The sequence below is a fragment of the Gorilla gorilla genome, chromosome 4 (assembly GCF_029281585.2).
Source record: "Gorilla gorilla gorilla isolate KB3781 chromosome 4, NHGRI_mGorGor1-v2.1_pri, whole genome shotgun sequence".
Lineage (NCBI taxonomy): Eukaryota > Metazoa > Chordata > Mammalia > Primates > Hominidae > Gorilla > Gorilla gorilla.
In genome coordinates this window covers 17,681,037-17,700,571 of record NC_073228.2, presented here as the reverse complement: position 1 = coordinate 17,700,571, position 19,535 = coordinate 17,681,037, and the positions used below count along the sequence as shown (strand labels likewise).

General features: G+C 51.0%; 1 protein-coding gene across 8 annotated transcripts in view; it reads left to right on the top strand.

The window, feature by feature from the left end:
- The first annotated feature begins 6,328 nt into the window (after positions 1–6,328).
- DNAI2 (dynein axonemal intermediate chain 2) overlaps positions 6,329–19,535 on the top strand; it is a 40,575-nt gene continuing 27,368 nt past the window's right edge. The window contains exons 1-4 of one of the 8 annotated variants that reach the window (XR_008680284.2): positions 6,329–6,636; positions 13,994–14,184; positions 17,235–17,396; positions 19,135–19,256. Coding sequence is in view for 5 of the 8 variants with exons in the window: in XM_055389049.2 (XP_055245024.2) it covers positions 14,002–14,184; positions 17,235–17,396; positions 19,135–19,256 (467 nt within the window). In the remaining 3 variants the exon portion in view is untranslated. Of the gene's footprint in view, positions 6,637–13,990; positions 14,185–17,234; positions 17,397–19,134; positions 19,257–19,535 lie in introns of all 8 variants that reach the window. The other 7 variants (XR_008680283.2, XR_004070389.3, XM_055389049.2 and 4 more) reach the window with 7 other exon arrangements.

The following is a 19,535-nucleotide window of genomic DNA, read 5'->3' as shown; positions in this document are numbered from 1 at the left end:
TGTCCATAGTCATGGTAGTTGTACACAAGTCTGTCACCCTGTTTCATAGGAACCTGACAAGAGCTGTTAAGTCCTAGGTGATCAGGTAGACAAACGGGTGCTAGTAACCCATCAAACACTGGGGAGGAGCTAATGGGGAGAAGAGGACTTCATTGCTGATAGGTTTGAAAGGGTTTTTACAACATCTGAGAGCAACGTCGGGCAGGCAACTAAAAGTCTGGACTGATGAGGCCTGGATCTGGAAGACAACACATAGATGCCGTCACTAATGCTACGGAGAGAGTGGAAGAGCCCAGAAAGAGTGGGCAGAGTCCAGTATGGGACCCCAACATTTGAGGAGCAGGCCAGGCATGGTGGCTGAGCCTATAATCCCAGCACTTTGGGAGGCTGAGGCCAGCCGGGCCAACATGGCGAGACCCCATCTCTACTAAAAAAATAAAAAATTAGCCGGGCATGGTGGCACATGTCTGTAGTCCCAGCTACTTGGCAGGCTGAGGCACGAGAGTCACTTGAACCCTGGAGGTCGAGGTTGCAGTGAGTCAAGATCACTCCATTGCACTCCAGCCTGGGCGAGAGAGCCAGACGCCGTCTTAAAAAAAAAAAAATTAAGGAGCAGGCAGAAGAAAGAGCTGAGAAAGAATAAAGAAGCAGGAAGGAAACCGGAGAGCTGGTGTACGGGAAGCGATGAGGGGAGGCCTCGCGGAGGGGCACGGGGTGGTCCTCACCGACAAACCACCCCAGGTAGAACAAGGGCTAGAGAGCACAAGCGACTGGGCAAAAGGTCTTAGCCTTTACCTGGCTCTCAAGGGAGAGGTTCCTCCTCCTGTGGAGGTAGGAAAGAAGAGCTGACCAGGGAGAAATGTTTGAAGTTTGTGGTTGACAGCCTGGCACAGCCTCTTCCAGGACTCCCTCAAACTCCGGATGCCCTGTGGTGACCCAGAGCCCCACACCCTGACTCCGCAGTCTCCTGGGTCTCAGCCAGAATGGGAGGAGAGCAATCTGATTCCACCTCCCCTGCGATTCCTGGCAGTTGCCCCATCCCTCTCCAGCCTTCCCATCTCCACCGTTCCTAGCAGATGTGCTGTGCACTGGGGGCTTTTCAGGCAAAATAGAGGCGCCTTGTCAGAGAAGCAGAAGGTGCTAGCCACCCAGGGCTTACAAGGATGTGGGGTCTTCCCAAAATGCCTTAAAAGAGTTTCTGGCCAAGCGCAGTGGCTCACGCCTGTAACCCTAGCACTTTGGGGGGCCAAGGAAGGAGGATCACTTAAGCCCAGGAATTTGGGACCAGCCTGGGCAACATGGTGAAACCCTGTCTCTACTAAAGATACAAAAATTAGCTGAGCATGGTGGCATGCACCTGTGGTCCTGGCTACTCAGGAGGCTGAGGTGGGAGGATCGACTGAGCTAGGAGGTCGAGGCTGCAGTGATTGCACCACTGCACTGCAGCCTGAGGGAACGAGTGAGACTGTCTCAAAAAATAAATAAAATATTAAAGAGAAAAAGGGGGTCAGGTCTGGTGGCTCAAGCCTGTAATCCCAGCACTTTGGGAGGCCGAGGCAGGTGAATCACTTGAGGCCAGGATTTTGAGACCAGACTGGCCAACATGGTGAAACACCATCTTTACTAAAAATACAAAAATAAGCCGAGCATGATGGCAGGCATCTGTAGTCCCAGCTCTGTAGGAGGTGGAGGCATGAGAATTGCTTGAACCTGGGAGGTGGAGGTTGTAGGAAGCCAAGGTCGCACCACTGCACTCCAGCCTAGGGACAGAGCAAGACTTTGTCTCGAAAAAAAAAAAAAAAAAAAAAAAGAGTTTCAACCTTTCCAAAGTCTCCTTTTCTAGTTGATCCCAGAAATGCACTCAGATATGGCTCCTGCTCTGTCTTCCACTCTCCTATTTTGCTTTCTTTGGACATGGACTATGAATGACTTTTTTTCATTCTGGGGCCCCTTATTTCCCAAGAAAAGCCACACCTGCATGAGTGGAGTATGTCCCTTGGCAAGAACAGCTGCCTATGGTTAGTCAAATATTGCTCAGAGCTCTAGAAAAGCAGAAGGCAAGGGACCTTGAGGAGGGCTCAGCAGGACTGACCCCAGGACTACAGTTCCAGAAAAAATACAAGGGAGTTTGGGCATGGTGGCTCACGCATGTAATCCCAGCACTTTGGGAGGCCGAGGCAGGTGGATCACCTGAGGTCAGGAGTTCGAGACCAGCCTGGCCAACATGGCGAAACCCCGTCTCTACTAAAAAATACAAAAATTAGCTGGGCATGGTGGCGCATGCCTGTAATCCCAGCTACTTGGGAGGCTGAGGCAGGAGAATCACTTGAACCAGGGAGGCGGAGGTTGCAGTGAGCCGAGTTCATGTCACTGCACTCCAGCCTGGGCGAAAGAGCGAAACTCCATCTCAAAACAACAACAACAAAAAGAATGCAAGGTAGCCTTGCCCTGGGGTGGCAGAATGGCAGAGAGAGATCTGGTCTGCATTAGCAAAAGTGCAACTAGTGTTACTTAACCGCTAGCAACATGAGGGCTTGGTGGGCTTGCCATTGATGTGATGAATTCCATCCTGGGAAGCTTTTACAAACCAGGCCCTCCCACAAGCACTGTGATTATGAAGATGAATAGAATGAGGTTTCCACTTTCTAGGCACTCACAGTCCTGGAAGGAAGCTGGCGAGGCAGGCAGACGCTTTGGTAAGGGGGTGCTGCAGCAGCGAGCCGGCAGAACGTGCTGCCTGCACCTCACTCCTGCAAACCACGTGCAGCTTGTTTTCAACATTGGTGGGAAGAGCAGATGGTTCCTACCAAATGTTATTGTATTGCACATTATGAGCCAAGCAAAGTTAAGTCTAAAAAAGTGACTAACGAATCTCTCATGCAGGATTCCAAATAATTTATCTAGATACTCTGCCTTCAAGAAGGTAGCACAAGGCTGGGTGTGGTGGCTCATATCTGTAATACCAGCACTTTGGGAGGCCAAGGCGGGTGAATTGCTTGAGCTCAGGAGTCTGAGACCAGCCTGAGCAACATGGCAAGACCCTGTCTGTACAAAAAGTACAAAAAAAAGCCAGGTGTGATGGTGCACACCTGTGGTCCCAGCTACTCGGGGGGCTGAGGTAGAAGGATTACTTGAGCTGGGGTGGGGTGGAAGTTGCAGTGAGGTGAGATTGCACCACTGCACTCTAGCCTGGGTGACAGAGGGAGACCCTGTCTCAAGAAAAAAAAAAGATCGGTAAAACATAGGCTGGGTGCAGTGGCTCACACCTGTAATCCCAGCACTTTGGGAGGCCAAGGCAGGAGGATCGCTTGAGCCTAGGAGTTGGAGACCAGCTTGGGCAACATAGGGATGATACAGGGCAGGTAAGGCCCAAATTGAGGCTTAGCCCAGGAGGGTTCTTGGCTTTGCCCAGGAAAGAATTCAAGGGTGAGCCAGTGGTAGAGGAAAACTGCTTGATTGACGTGGCAGTGCTACAGCTCATGACTGCTCCTGCAGAGCAGGGCTACCTGTAGGCAGTGTGCAGAGACTAGCAGCTCAGAAGCAGTTTTGCAGTCATATTTATGCCCATTTTTAATTACATGCAAATTAAGAGGTGGATCATGCAGACATTTCTAGAAAAAGGGTGGTAACGTTCAGGTCATTGGGTCATTGCCATGGAAGGGGTGGATAACTTCCAGGTGTTGCCATGGCAATGGTAAATTGACATGGCACACTGGTGGGCGTGTCTTATGGAGAGCTGCTTCCGCCTCTTCCGTATTTTAGCTAGGCCTCAGTCTGGTCTGGTGTCTGAGCCCTGCCTCCAGAATCAAGTCCTGCCTCTTACCTGTGGCTACAAAAAATGAAAAAAATTAGCCGAGCATGGGTATGTGCACCTGTGTTCCCAGCTACTTGGGAGGCTGAGGAGGGGGGCTCGCTTGAGCCCTGGAGGTTGAGGCTGCAGTGAGCCATGATTACACCACTGTACCCCAGCCTGGGCGACAGAGCGAGACCAAAAAACAATGTGAATGAACTTAATACCACTGAACTATACACTGAAAAATGGTTAAGATGGTAAATTTTATGTGTAGTTCACCACACACACAAAAATTGGGACTAAAGGGGGACACAGCAGTGGAACGGGTTGTGGCAATGCCTGGGGATGTCCAGGGCCAGGGGCAGCTCTCAGCAAAGAATTTCTGCTGCCAATTATGCTGTGATTGGGTGAAGATCTGAGAGGCACCGCAATTGTTTTCAAACTAGGTCCTTGTGAATACTTCTAATTATATGACCTCATGCCGAGGTGGCCGGCCAAGGGGTGACTGTTTGGCCAGTGAACAGAGCTGCCCTCTGTGGTCGGTGGCCTGCAGCCTTCTGGGTGAGGGTGGGGGTGGGGAGCCTGTACTAAATTGTTGGATAATATGGTAAAGGTGGCTGCAGTTTCGTTTCAACTTTTCCTATTTCCCCTTCCAACCCACTTTCCCACCCACAAAATAATGTGTCTTCAGAGAGCCCTCGGCTTCCCAGGGCTGGAGGTGGAGTGGAAAGGGTTGCATTATGATTGCAACCCCAGCCAGCCACTGCCCCATCGTGGAGTGGATCGTTTCCTTTTCTTGGAGACTTTGGGTCTGATTCACCTCTGACCACACAAAGCCATTTCACTGCGGCTTTCAGGAGGTCCTCCACCCAGCCCCTGTCAGGACCCTCAGCACCCACCCCTAAGAGTTCTTTGTCCCGAGAAACTGGTGCGAGCCAGAACGGATCAGGAGAGGTTGGTGGCAGCAGTCATTTAGGTGCTTGTCTTTGGTGAGTGCGGCCCTGCAAGGTGCCGTCTCATTGGGAATTTCCTTGCACCTGCCCCACTAAAGGCAGGTGGGTAGTGGTGACAACACATATATGGAGAAGTTGGGAAGTGGGAGAGAAACGTTTGCTTCCTTCCTGTCCTTTCACAGATCCCAAACCCGCTGAGGGCTTCCCATGGAAAGCTGTCTGGGCCCCTCAGCCTGCCTCTCTTGGGACCCCCCACAGACTGGCCCTGGCTGACCTTTGCAAATTCCTCTCTCATTTTTCCCCTGCAGGGACTCTCAACCCCAGCCAGACTGATCCACCCACCATCCTCGCAAAATGCCTTTCTTCCATGACGACTGCCCCTTCCTTCCTTGCTCACACCATGCCCTCCCCCAATCTGGAACGCCCTCCCCACTCCTCTTCCCTGCAACTCATAACCATTTTTCAAGGCCCAGTTCCAACCCCAATCCCACTTCTTGGATGACGCACTCCTCTTCTGTCCCAGTCCAAATTTCCGATGTCAGCGTCTGAACTCGGGATAACCTCATTCCCCGAGCTGCCGCTCATTCAGGCACCAGTAGCTCTGGACGGGGGCTGGACACGCCCCTGTGTTGTCTCTCACTCACTCCTCCCCCTTGTCTAATAAGCACCGCCACCGTCCTGCCACTTTGCAGATGAGGATAGCTGAGTCTGAGAAAAGGAAAGGAACTTGCCCAGGGCCATAAGATTAGTAGGCAGCCAATCTGGGATTCAAATTCATTTTTTTCTAGCCCCAAATTCCTTTGTTTTAATTTACATGATCTCAATTGCCTTAACTCCCTGAGAAACATGACTCGTTTCATTCATTCATTCAACCATTCATTCAATGAACACAGTACATTTCGTGCCAACCACCCAGCCAAACTGTAAAAATCCCCAGCTTTGCCGGGCGCGGTGGCTCACGCCTGTAATCCCAGCACTTTGGGAGGCCGAGGCGGGCGGATCACGAGGTCAGGAGATCGAGACCATCCTGGCTAACACGGAGAAACCCCGTCTCTACTAAAAATACAAAAAATTAGCCGGGCATAGTGGCGGGCGCCTGTAGTCCCAGCTACTCGGGAGGCTGAGGCAGGAGAATGGTGTGAACTCGGGAGGCGGAGCTTGCAGTCAGCCAAGATCACGCCACTGCACTCTAGCCTGGGCGACAGAGCGAGACTCCGTCTCAAAAAAAAAAAAAATTCCCCAGCTTCGACTCCCAAGGCGTTTCCATTCTGGTGGTGCAGGAAGGTGTCTTTATTACACAAAGTGGAGGAAGGATGGTAGCAGAGGGGAGGGCAGGGTTATAATTCCCACTGAATGGATGCGGAAACTGAAGGAAGGCAGGACAACACAGTCGGCCAAGATGGTAAGCAGAGCCCGCCATCACCACCCAGGGATCAGGGCTTCCCAAGCACTGACTATTCTTCCTTGCATTTTCTGGGTGCCTTGCTCGATGCAAATGCATACAAACGTAGGCTTGGATAAGCGCCTTGGCAACGCCCCTACAAATATTCATGATCATTACTGGTATGTTACCAACTTATTGGTTAATTCTTCTCCTAACTCGGGAGACCTCCAAAAAGAAGAGGGACGGCCTGCGCTTCCGACGTGGCAGGAAAGGAGTCACGTGCTCCGGGGTCCTTCCGCGTCGCCCCGCGCGTCCGGAGCCAGGCCGGGGTTGCCAAGCAACCGGTAAACGCCGCCGTTTGAGGAGCACCGGAGCCCCGACCGTGGATTGGGCGCTTCCCCAGAGACCCAGAAGCAGGAGGAGCGGACCCAGGGTAAGGGGCGGGAGCCAGGAGGACGTCGGAGGCTAAAGACTAGAGTGGAGAGCGACAGGGAGAGACTTACAGGGTAATAATCACCAAGAGTGCCAAAAATTCCTCTTGGGGGGCTTCCTTCTGGGATAGCTCTGCCAGATGGTGGCTGCCAGGACTAGCGCTCCTAGTGCCCTCTTCCCCTTAGTCCTCGCTGCCCTGGATCCGCCCCAAGTCGCAGGACCCTGCAGCCTCTGTACACCCTGCCTCATACCCTCCTACCCACTCAGGTCCTGATACTGTCCTTGTCCTGGAGTGGACTGGAGACCTCTGAAGGATTTACAGCTGAATGGATGGGAAAAAAAAATAGCCTCCAGCTAGGGTGATGGGAAGATGGGCCCTTTAAGAGGAGAGCTTTCTGCTCAGGATAGAGGGATGTAAATTAACAGTATTGCACACCTGCTAGGTGGCAGGTGTTTTAAGTGCTTTCTTTCATTTCTTCCTCAACCTGGGAGCTGGCGTTCTCGTGTGATCGAGGTCATACAGTTGGTGAGTTCCTCCGGAGCGTGTGCAGTTCCTCCTTCCTGCTCAAGGTCAAGGTTTACCACATTCTCTTGAACCACAGAAGTGCGTCTTCTCCCAGCTTTCAGACCCTATGTGTTTTCCTCTCGAATCCTTGGTTTCAAATCCTTTGCTTGTTTGTCACGGTCAGCAGAGGAGGAACAGGGGAGAGAGTTGTAGAGAGAAGCCTGGTGGGCGTTGGTATCACAGTCACTAACGCAGCAGGTGACAGGAGTCTTGGGCCCCTTCTATGTGCCAGGCCCTGGGGACAGGAGTGAATAAAAGACCACAGTCTTTCCGTCAAGGACACCACAAGGTAGTTGTGACGGCAGGTAGTCACTGACCCCCATCGGTCTCCAATTCTGGGGACCACTTCCCAACTCGTCCTGCCCTCAACTTTCACTTTCCTTGGGGGGCTCAGCCATGCTTAGTGCTATCCTGGGGGAAAATAAATGGGGGCTTTCTAGGGAGGTCTGCCTCTTTTGAGGGTAGAGTGAGTCCCTCAGGACCCTGGAATTCCAGAAGGTGCACAAGGACATAAGAAAGAGAAGGAAAGCTGGGTGCGGTTTTCACGCCTGTAATCCCAGTGCTTTGAGAGGCCCAGGAGGATGGATCACTTGAGGTCAGGAGTTTGAGACCAGCCTGCCCAACATGGTGAAACCCCATCTTTACTAAAAATACAAAAATTCTGGCTGGGTGCAGTGGCTCACACCTGTAGTCCCAGCTACTCGGCAGGTGGAGGCAGAAGAATTGCTTAAACCTGGGAGGTGGAGGTTGCAGTGAGCTGAGATCAGGCCACTGCACTCCAGCCTGGGTGACAGACTGAGACTCCGTCTCAAAAAAAAAAAAAAATTAGCCGAGTGTGGTGGCATGCACCGGTAGTCTCAGCTACTCAGAAGACTGAGGCACAAGAATCGCTTGAACTTGGGAGGCAGAGGTTGGAGTGAGCCAATATCACACCACTGCACTCCAGCCTGGGTGACAGAGCAACACTGTCCCAAAAACAACAACAACAAAGAAAGAGGGAAGGAAGTCTTCTCCTGCCAGGTGCCATGCAGGGCCCACCAGTCGCAGGAACCCAGTAGGGGCTGTACCAGGGACCAAGAAGAAGAGGAAAATGTTCTCGTCTCCTTATTCCACTAGGGAGTTCAATGTGGAGGGCTGACCTTCCAGCTTGCCTCCTTCCCAGTCTCCCACGCTGACACTCCTCCTCCCCATCACTCCCTTGGCCTCCCTCCCAGCTTGGAAAACACACTTTCCCTTAAGCCACCGGAGGTTCTCTCCAGGAATTACTTTGCTCATTCTCACTGCACAAGACGAGTTTTGTTTTTACAGTGAGTGAAGGTTCCCATCTGACTGCCTCCCCGGGGATGCGGGAGACGCCTGAATCTTTGATGTCTGGACCACAGCGTCCCTGATTCTGCATGTTCCTGTGTTTGAGACTCACAGTGGTGTTCTTCACGCCTCTGGGACTCTAGGTTCCCACGGGGGGAGGATCTCCCCCCAAAACTCCAGAGGGCAGTGACACTGCTCCCGTCCCCGCTCTGTCACCCCATGCAGACACTCCTGCTCAGGCCTTGCTTGGGGAAGCCCACCCTCTAGCACTAGTCTCACAAGAGGTTGGGGGAGACCTCCTGAGACGCCCTTTGCTGACCTTGCTATTCATCTGTGTGCCCTGCTAGCTTGTGAGAAGAGCTTGCTCTGGGTCCTTGAATGGGTTGTCTTCCCGTCACCAGGCCAGTCTTTAAATGTCCCCTCTGTTTGCCTCCAGACACAAGACAATGCCTCTGTTCTCGCTCGGGGCTTGGCCTTGGGAAACACCAAGAAGGAAAGCAAAGCTGTTAAAAATCTGATCTGGGCTAAAGAGGCTATTTCTGTCTTCCTGGAGTTTCCTCATTCTCTTCAATTTCCTTGTGTCCCCTAGGAGCCAGCTGGCTTGCAGCAATTTCTTTTAAGTCAGAGACAGACAGCCCTAATTGCCTGAGTCCTGCAGCCCCATGTGGGAGGCACAGGTGCTTCACACTGTGTTGGCAAAGGGGAGGATGCCACGGGATTCGCATGCTTTTTCACAAGGCCGTAGCTTTGTCCATGTGGTATAAACAAATTGGGGCACCCCGCTACAATCTGGGCTTCTCATCCCACCCTGTGCCCTCTAAGCCATTGCTTCCACCCAGGAAAGAGAATTTCCAAACTACAAGAAAGAGAAGAAAACAAGGCTGGGTGAGGTAGCTCATGCCTGTAATCCTAGCACTTTGGGAGGCCGAGGTGGGCGGATCACTTGAGATCAGGAGTTCAAGAACAGCCTGGCCAACATGCTGAAACCCTGTCTCTACTAAAAATACAAAAATTAGCTGGGAATGGTGGCACGTGCCTGTAATCCCAGCTACGGGAGGCTGAGGCAGGAGAATCGCTTGCACCCGGGAGATGGAGTTTGCAGTGAGCCTAGATCTTGCCACTGCACTCCAGCCTGGATGATAGAGCGAGACTCTATCTCAAAAAAAAAAAAAAGAAAAAAGAAAGAAAATGCCACTTTCTGCAACAGTCTGGTTAAGGTTGAGTTGCTCTGGGGCTAGGAGTGGGATGGGGTGGTACTGTCTTCAAGACACAATGTATATGGATGCAAAGGGTTAACCTTCCTACCCTCCTTCTCCCCACCTGCTGCCTCAGCTGCTCCAGGGCCCAAGTTCCCCCTGGCACGTGCTTCTAGGGGCACACAGCTCCTGCCCTGCCTCTCAGGGGCCAGCGGCCAGGGCCCACTGGTCTGGTGCCTTGTAGCCCTGGAGGCGGGAGAGGGTAGGTTAGACACAGGTCTGGTAGTCATGTTCACCTGGGGTGATTGTGAAAAACACGAACTGCTAGGCCCTGCCCCAGGCATCTAGTTCAGCATTACAGGAGAGAGGCCTGGGAGTCTGTGTATTTTTAAGGAAGATCCCAGGTTTCAGAAACGCTGGTTGAGAGATTAAGGTCCCTCACTTTAAATCAATGGTCCTCAAACTTGGCTACACATGGAATTGCCTGGAGAATTAAAGAAAAAAAGTATATACTGATGAGAGATTCTGATGTAGTTGTTCTGGGGTTCAAACAGCATTGTGATTTCACAAAGCCCTGCAGGTGTTTCTAAATGTGCAGTCAGGACTAACAATCACTGCTTTAGAGCCAGACATGCCTGGTGGTTCTGCCTGAACTGAAGAACTGTGACCTTCGACCCTATATTAATACTTCATCTCTCCAGGCCTCAGTTTCTTCATCTCGAAAATGGGCTCATGCCTATAATCCCAGCACTTTGGGAGGCTGAGGCAGGAGGATCACTTGAGCCCAGGAGTTTGAGACAAGCCTGGGCAACATAGCGAGACCCTCAACTCTACAAAAAAAAAAAATTAGTCTGATGTGGGAGTGTCTGCCTGTGGTCCCAGTTACTCAGAAGGCTGAGGTGGGAGGATTGCTCGAGCCTGGGAGGTTGAGGCTGCAGCAAGCCGTGTTCATGCCACTGCACTCCAACCTGGATGACAGAGCAAGACACTGTCTCATAAAAAGAAATTTTAGTGAGAATTGTGATCACTCTTAGGGAGTGGTGCTGGACATGCAGGAAGCACGCCTGGAAACTGTTGTTCAGAGTGCTTGCAACCTGGTCAGTCTTTACATATTCTGGATGCAAGTTCTTTATCAAATAGATAATTTGCAAATATTTTATCCAAGTCTGTGGCTTCTCTTTTTGTTAACATTGCTGGCCGGGCATGGTGGCGCACACCTGTAATCCCAGCTACTCTGGAGACACAGGAGGCGAAGGTTGCAGTGAGCAGATATGCCACTCCACTCCAGCATGGGTAACAAAATGAGATTCCGTCTCAAAAAAAAAAAGAAAGAAAAGAAAAGAAAGAATGAATAAGACCTACTATTTGATAGGACAACATGGTGACAACAGTCAGTAATAACTTAATTGTACATTTAAAAATAACTAACAGGCTGGGCGCGGTGGCTCACGCCTGTAATCCCAGCATTTTGGGAGGCCGAGGTGGGTGGATCATGAGGTCAGGAGATCGAGACCATCCTGGCTAACACGGTGAAACCCCGTCTCTACTAAAAATACAAAAAATTAGCCGGGCGTGGTGGTGGGCACCTGTAGTCCCAGCTACTCGGGAGGCTGAGGCAGGAGAATGGCGTGAACCCGGGAGGCGGAGCTTGCAGTGAGCTGAGATCGCGCCACTGCACTCCAGCCTGGGCGACAGAGCGAGACTCCGTCTCAAAAAAAATAAATAAATAAAAATAACTAACAAAGGATAAATTCTTGAGGGGATGGATACCCCATTCTCCATGATGTGACTATTAATATCTAGTATTTGATAGCACAACAGGGTGACTATAGTCAAAATAATTTAATTATACATTTAAAAATAGCTGAAAGAGTATAATTGGATTGTTTGTAACACAAAGGATAAATGCTTGAGGGGATGGACGGATACCCCATTTCCCATGATTGTATATTGTATATTGCATGCCTGTAGCAAAACATCTCCTGTGCCCCACAAATATATACACCTACTATGTAACCACAAAAATTAAAAATTAAAACTTAAAAAAAAATAGCAAAACCTGCTCACAGGCAAACCTGCTCACGTAATCCTGTTTTTGAGATAGAGTCTTGCTCTGTCATCCAGGCTGGAGTGCAGTGGCACATCTCAACTCACTGCAACGTCTACCTTCCAGGTTTAAGCGATTCTCCTACCTCAGCCTCCTGAGTAGCTGTGATTACAGGCACGTGCCACCATGCCTGGATAATTTTTTGTATTTTTAGTAGAGATGGGTTTTCGCCATGTTGGCCAGGCTGGTCTTGAACTCCTGACCTCAAGTGATCCACCGGCCTCGGCTGCCCAAAGTGCTGGGATTATAGGCATGAGACACAATGCCTGGCCTAATCTCTTGGGCGTTGAAAGGCCTTTGGTTGTAAATCTACCAAGGCAAGCTCTCCTTCAGTTCATCTTCCTCCCACCAGCACCAGCCACTCATCCACATCTTTTGTTCTAGGGCTCTGTGCAACCCCAGGAGCCTTGCACAGATCCTCAATCTGAGCCCCTGGAAACTTGCTATCAAAGGCACAATTTCTGAAAGTCCAGGTGGCTGGCAGACGGAAATCTCTGCTAACTCTATGGTGTGATATGGCAGGCACACAGGTCAAAGGGCCAACCATTGAACTCACTGAGCAAGCCCTCAGACCCAGTGGAGTCTAGTGATGTCATGGGGGAGTCAGAAAGGTCAAGGGCAATATGTGGGAATGGCCCAGCCCATTGCATTTTTACAACTTCTAATCAGCATCAGTGAGAAACCCTCCCTTGCGTGGCCTGTGAACCCCGCCTCTGATGCTGCTGGAGCACTTTCATTTCACTTCTCAGCATCCTGTGGGTGTGTCAGGTCTCAGAAAGACTAAGTGGCCCTGCCCAGGTCACGCAGCTGGTGACGGCAGGCCCAGAACTTGAAGTCAGGGCCCAGCCCAGCCCACTTCCCAGTTCCCTGCTGTGTCCCATGACCAGCAGCACACGTCAGAGGCTTTCCCAAAGGCCTCCACGTCCCACCTGTTGGGGAAGCCCCTGGCTTTCTCTCTGTCTGGGGTCAACTCTCAGCTCTGTCCTGGTTGGAGGGAAGAGATTTCCAGGGTGGTACCCAGACAGTGGTGGAGGCCAGAGTCTGGCAACCAACGAGCCTTTTGGACAATTGGGTGGGGAGCTGGGTCATTGGGTTGGAGAGGAGGGGTTCAAGAAGAGGCCCAGGGGTCTCAAATCTGTGTCCTGTGTGTTTCATGCCCAGCATGGCAGGGAATTTAGTCCAACATCGTCACCATCAATATTTCCTCCTGCCCTGTCGATAAACACTGATTCAGTAAAAACCGTATTGTACCACGTGCAATGGCTCATACCTGTAATCCCAGCACTTTGGGAGGCTGAGGCAGGTGGATCACTTGAGCCCAGAAGTTCAAGACCAGCCTGGGTGAAATGGCGAGACCCCATCTCTACAAAACAATACAAAACTTAGCCAGGCATGGTGCTGCACACCTGTGGTCCCAGCTACTTGGAAGGCTGAGGTGGGAGGATCACTTGAGCCCGGGGGTTGAGGCTGCAGTGAGCTGTGAGCGCACCACTGCACTCCAGCCTGGTTGACAGTACAAGCCTTTGTCTCAAAAAAAAAAAAAAAAAAAAACCCTAAAAACAAAAGACAAAAACTGTATCATTTGGTGGGTAAGAGCTTTGGAATGGGGGCAGACCAGCTGCAGCATGCATTAGCTATAGGACCTTGGGCAAGTCACTGATGGCATCTAAGCATCAAATGCCTTCAAAGAAAATGGTGATTTTATTTATTTATTTATTTTGAGACAGAGTCTTGCTCTGTCGCCCATGCTGGAGTGCAATGGTGTGATCTCGGCTCACTGCAACCTTCTCCTCCCGGGTCCAAGCGATTCTCCCACCTCAGCCTCCTGAGTAGCTGGGATTACAGGTGTGCGCCACCATGCCCGGCTAATTTTTGTATTTTTGCAGAGATGGGGGTTTCACCATGTTGGCCAGGCTGGTCTTGAACTCCTGACCTCAGGTGATCCACCTGGCTTGGCCTCCCAATGTGCTGGGATTATAGTTGTCAGCTACCGCGCCTGGCCAAAATTTTTATTGCCCTCCTCAGAGAGCAACTGCAATAACTAAACAGGGTAATGCTTAGCATATAGTCGGCACTCAGGATTTTTTTTTTAATGCGGATGCAGCTTCTGGACAAATTCCTAGGATCTCCCCACCACCCCTTGCTTCCTGCCCCAACCAGATTGAGAACCTGGAGCTGTCCTGGCGGGACCTGTGGAGATAGGGAAGGGTTCGGTGGGGTCCCTCACCCCACACCCTCCCTCTGCCCCCCAGCAGCCGGCACCATGGAGATTGTGTACGTGTACGTCAAGAAGCGCAGCGAGTTCGGGAAGCAGTGCAATTTCTCGGACCGCCAGGCCGAGCTGAACATCGACATTATGCCCAACCCTGAGCTGGCCGAGCAGTTCGTGGAGCGGAACCCAGTGGACACGGGCATCCAGTGCTCGATCAGCATGTCGGAACACGAGGTGGGTCCCTGCCCCAAGGGCCCTGGCCTGTCAGGTGTGGCCAGGCAGGGCGGCCAGCTGGGGCAGGTGAGTGGTTCTGTGGGTCCTTGTCCACCTGAAAGCCACTTAGAGTAGACCAAATGCAGATGCTGGAAGTGAGGGCAGAGGCTCCCCCTGAGTTCCACGCAGTGCTCAGGGTCAGAGGAAAACCGAGCACCAGCCTTCCTCGAGCCAGGGGAGTGCAAATCACAATGTCCCCTCTCCCAAGAGCTCTTGTTTCACCTCGAAGACACTTACCAGAGTTGTTTTGGATGTTTGGTGTAGCTGGGAGATATTTTTTTTTTAAACAGGGTCTCACTCTATCACCCAGGAGTGCAGTGGTACAAACTCGACTCACTGCAACCTTCGTTTCCTGAATTCAATAGATCCTCCCACCTCAGCCTCCCTGGTAGCTGGGACTACAGGTGTGCACCACCACGCCTGGCTAATTTTTGCAATTCTTGTAGAGATGAGGTTTTGCCATGTTGCCCAGGCTGGTCTCAAGCTGCCTGGGCCCAAGTAGTCCTCCCGCCTTGGCCTCCCAAAGTGCTGGGAATACGGGCAGGAGCCACTGTGCCCAGCGTGGGAGAGATATTCTGAGGGAGCAGAGATTCATATCTACAGGCAACTACCCAGCTTGAGAAAAGGGAAGTGTCCCACAGAAAGTTCCGGCCAGAGGGGCCTCCACGATAAGAGAACTTATCTTGAGGGTTGTGATCATGTGTTCAGAGGCCAAAGAGTTCCCTGTCTCTATGAACTAAGTGATTCACCCTAATTAGGTCAACAACTGCTGAGATAAAATGATAAGCAAATCACTTGATTTGGCCAAAACACGTCCAACAGTCAGGTGGGTGTGGGTGGTTTCAGTGACTCACAGTTCGAATGAATTAGGTGCTTCTCTCCCAGGACCAACTGCTCTCTCGGGGATGAGAAGGACTGTGGCCGTGGTGGAGCCAATAAGCAGAATGGCCGCCATGTGGGCCACACCCTGGGGGCCCTCCCGTCATTTCCAGCAGCTCTGCCTTTTCCAGACTTGTTTTGTTTTGTTTTGTTTTAACCTTTTCTATGGTGCTGATCCAGATTTTACCTTTTGTGAGAGCTGGCTTAAAAATGGAAAGGAGATGGGAGTGACTTCATGAGGATGGGGTTTCCATCCTGGGTGATGTAAGAGTTTTGGAACTAGGTGGGGTTGATGGTTGCACAGCGCTGTGTATAATAACGCTGCTGCAGTGTACGCTTTAAGGTGGTTATGTGGTAAATTTTATGTTACATGTATTTTACCACAATTTCTTAAAAACAGGAAGGGCTGGGTGTGCTGGCTCAAGCCTGTAATCCCAGTACTTTGGGAGACCAAGGTGGGAGGATGCTTGAGGCTACGAGTTTGAGACCAACCTGGGCAACATAGTGAGACTTCATTTCTACACTTTTTTTTTTTTTAATTACCCAGTTGTGGTGGCTCATACCTGTGGTCCCAGTTACTTGGGAGGTGGAGGCAGGCGGATTGCTTATGCCCTGGAGTTCACGGCAGCAGTGAGCTGTGATTGCACCACTGCACTCCAGCTTGGGCAACAGAATGAGACCCTGTCTCTAAAAATAAATAACTAAATAACTAAATAAATAATTTTTAAAAAATAAAGTGAAAAGAAGGCAGGGGCGAGAGGATCACTTCAGCTCAGGAGTTTGACACCAGCCTGGGCAACTTGGCGAAACACCGTCTCTACAGAAGAAAAACAAAAACAAAAATTAGCCACGTGTGGTGGTACATGCCTGTAGTCCCAGCTACTTGGGAGTCTGAGGCTGGAGGATCCCTTCAGCCTGAGAAGTCAAAGCTGTACTGGCCGGGTGCAGTGGCTCATGCCTGTAATCCCAGCACTTCCAGAGGCTGAGGCCAGTGGATCACCTGAGGTCAGGAATTCAAAACCAGCCTGGCCAACATGGTGAAACCCCGTCTCTACTAAAAATACAAAAATTAGCCTGCCATGATGGCGAGCACCTGTAATCCCAGCTACTGGGGAGGCTGAAGCAGGAGACTCACTTGAATCCAGGAGGCGAAGGTTGCAGTGAGCCGAGATTCCGCCATTGCTTTCCAGCCTGGGCAACAAGAGCGAAACTCCGTTTCAAAAAAAAAAAAAAAAAAAAAAGCTATAGTGAGTCGAGATCATGCCACTGCACTCCAGCCTGGGCAACAGAGTGAGAGACCCTCTCTTAAAAAAAAAAAAAAAAAAAAAAGGAAAGAAGGGAAAGTGGCGACACCCACGTGTAAAACTGTCCTCCCTGCTAGAGAGGATAGGCAAAGCAAATCCAAACTTGGAGTTTTAACGTTCAATTTTTGTGACACTGACATTGTCAATGATAGGGTGGCATTGTTAATGATAGAGTGAAGAAAGGCTATTCACTTTTTCTTTTTTCTTTTTCTTTTTTTTGAGACAGAGTCTCGCTCTGTCACCCAGGCTGGAGTGTAGTGCTGTGATCTCGGCTCACTGCAACCTCTGCCTCCCAGGTTCAAGTGATTCTCCTGCCTCAGCCTCCCGAGTAGCTGGGACTACAGGCACCCATCACCACGCCCGGCTAATGTTTTGTATTTTTAGTAGAGACGGGGTTTCACCGTGTTAGCCAGGATGGTCTCGATCTCCTGACCTCGTGATCTGCTCGCCTCGGCCTCCCAAAGTGCTGGGATTACAGGTGTGAGCCACTGCACCTGGCCAATTATTCACCTTTTCTTTGGATTCTCACAGAGCAGATGGACAGGCTTCTCTGGTCCATTAGAATTCAGATAAGGTCAGAACAGGATTTTCATGACCACAGCTACCAGTTGCAAAGCTGCTTACCTCCACAGGGTTGCGCTGCTGCAGCTACCTGTGCCCACCTGATCACCAGGAATTTCCTTGCCTGCATCTGAAAATACCGTGGCTCCGGCCAGGGCACCTCAGCATCCAGCCCTGGGAGCCCGCGTGGGACCTGGCTTGCAGAAGTGGCCGAGGGTTTGGGAGTATACCAGGGTGACGTCTTCCCTCCTGCTGCTCTCTGTTTAGGCCAACTCAGAGCGGTTTGAGATGGAGACCCGGGGAGTTAACCATGTCGAGGGGGGCTGGCCCAAGGACGTGAACCCCCTGGAGCTGGAGCAGACCATCCGTTTCCGGAAGAAAGTGGAGAAAGATGAGAACTACGTTAACGCCATCATGCAGCTCGGCTCTGTAAGGCTTCCTCCTGCCCCAGCTGCGAGAGCCCCATCCATCACTGCAGCTCCCCAAGGGATGCACTGCCCCAGCTGTGCCTGGCCATCGCTGTGAGGCTCGTGTGAATGCTGGGGGGAAGGGGACCAGCTGCTACCTCAAGGAGCCTTCTGTCTGGGAGCAGGCAGAGGTCCCAATCACAGATCAACAGGGAAGGCAGGGAGGTACAAGGGCTGACCGGACATCAGGAGGCGTCTGACCTTGGGCAAAGGTGACTCCCAAAGTGCCCCACCCAGCAGCCAATAGGGATCATTCATTCATTTGACAAATTTGGACTGAACTTCAAGCCTCTGCCAGGCACAGTAGAGGTTGTAGAATGAATCTCATAATTGTTCTACATACTTGCCAGTGCAAAAAAAAAAATTGTTTTAAGGAAAAAGAAATTTAAAATTTAAATTAAAAGAAAAAGAATCTCTTATATATCCTGTCCCAAAGAGATTGCCGTCCATTGGAGGTCAAAGACAAATACAGAGACATCACCAGATAACATAAAAAGAAAGAAATGCTGAAAGAGAAGCATGACTTGTCCTTTGACTCCATGAGGAGGGAGGGTCAATCTCCTGCTGAAGGGATCAGGGAAGGCTTCCTTGAAGAAGTGGCAGGGCTTGGTTGTCCTTTGGTGGACATTTGCAATAAAGGGGAGGGCATTCTGGATGGAGGAACCAGCTGTCTGCAAGGACAGGAAGAAGGAGATGAGTGCCATATACACACATATATATATATAGAGAGAGAGATTAATAATTTTATTTGGGCTGGGCTTGGTGGCTCACACCTGTAATCCCAGCACTTTGGGAGGCCAAGGCAGGCAGATCACTCGAGCTCAGGAGTTTGAGACCAGCCTGGCCAACATAGCAAAACCCCATCTCTACTAAAAATACAAAAATTAGCCAGGTGTGGTGGCACATGCCTGTAGTCCCAGCTACTTAGGAGGCCGAGGCAGGAGAATTGCTTGAACCCGAGAGACGGAAGCTGCAGTGAGTCCAGATCGCACCCCTGCACTCTAACCTGGGCAGCAGAGCAAGACTGTGTCTCAAAATAATAATAATAATAATAATAATAATTTTGTTTGTCTAGCATGGTATTCTTCAAACTTTTCTTCATTATTGGCCCTCATGTTTTTTCTAATGGCCTTCTGCCTCCATAAAATGTTTGTTGTTGTTGAGACAGAGTCTCATTCTGTCACCCAGGCTTGAGTGCAGTGGCGTGATCTTGGGTCTCTGCAATCTCCACCTCCCGGGTTCAAGCAATTCTCCTGCCTCAGCCTCCCAAGTAGCTGGGATTACAGGAGGCTGCCACCATGCCCAGCTAATTTTCTTTTGTATTTTTGGTAGAGACGGGGTTTCACCATGTTGGCCGGGCTGTTCTCAAACTCCTGACCTCAAGTGATCCACCCGCTTCGGCCTCCCAAAGTGCTGGGATTACAGGCGTGAGCCACCACACCCAGCCCATCAAATGTTAATGCTATAGACATACTGTATATCTGTTCATGCACTGCATGTATTTCCATGCTTTGTACCTAAAAAGCAATATTATTTTCCCCCCTGGAACCAGTTGAAAATTCCTCCATTGAAAGCACATGGTTAGGTGGATGGGGAAAGGCCCCTGGCTATGTCCTGTCTCTCCCAGACTCCATTGCAGGCCTGGGCAATCTGAAAGGACCTCCATTTACTGCGAAGAGCTTCCAATGTGTCCCCCCTAGATCATGGAGCACTGCATCAAGCAGAACAATGCCATCGACATCTACGAGGAGTATTTCAACGACGAGGAGGCCGTGGAAGTGACGGAGGAGGACCCTTCAGCTAAAACCATCAATGTGTTCAGGTAGCACCATAGCCAGGCAGGTGTCTGGCCACCCTCCGTCACCCCCATGCATGGGCGCCTCCAAAGGCAACTCCTTGCCGTCACTGCATGCCCTGGGTGCAGCACTGTCTGTGCTCTGAGCTTGATAAGTGGCGTGGTGATAAGTCACCCAGCAGAGAAGTGGCCCTGCTCTGGGGGCGGGTCTGGTTGATGGAAAGGGAGTACAGACTCCAGAGAAAGTGAAATTGCCCAGCTGCGTACAGGTGGGGCGTGTTCCTGCAGGGCAGAGTAAGTACAAGT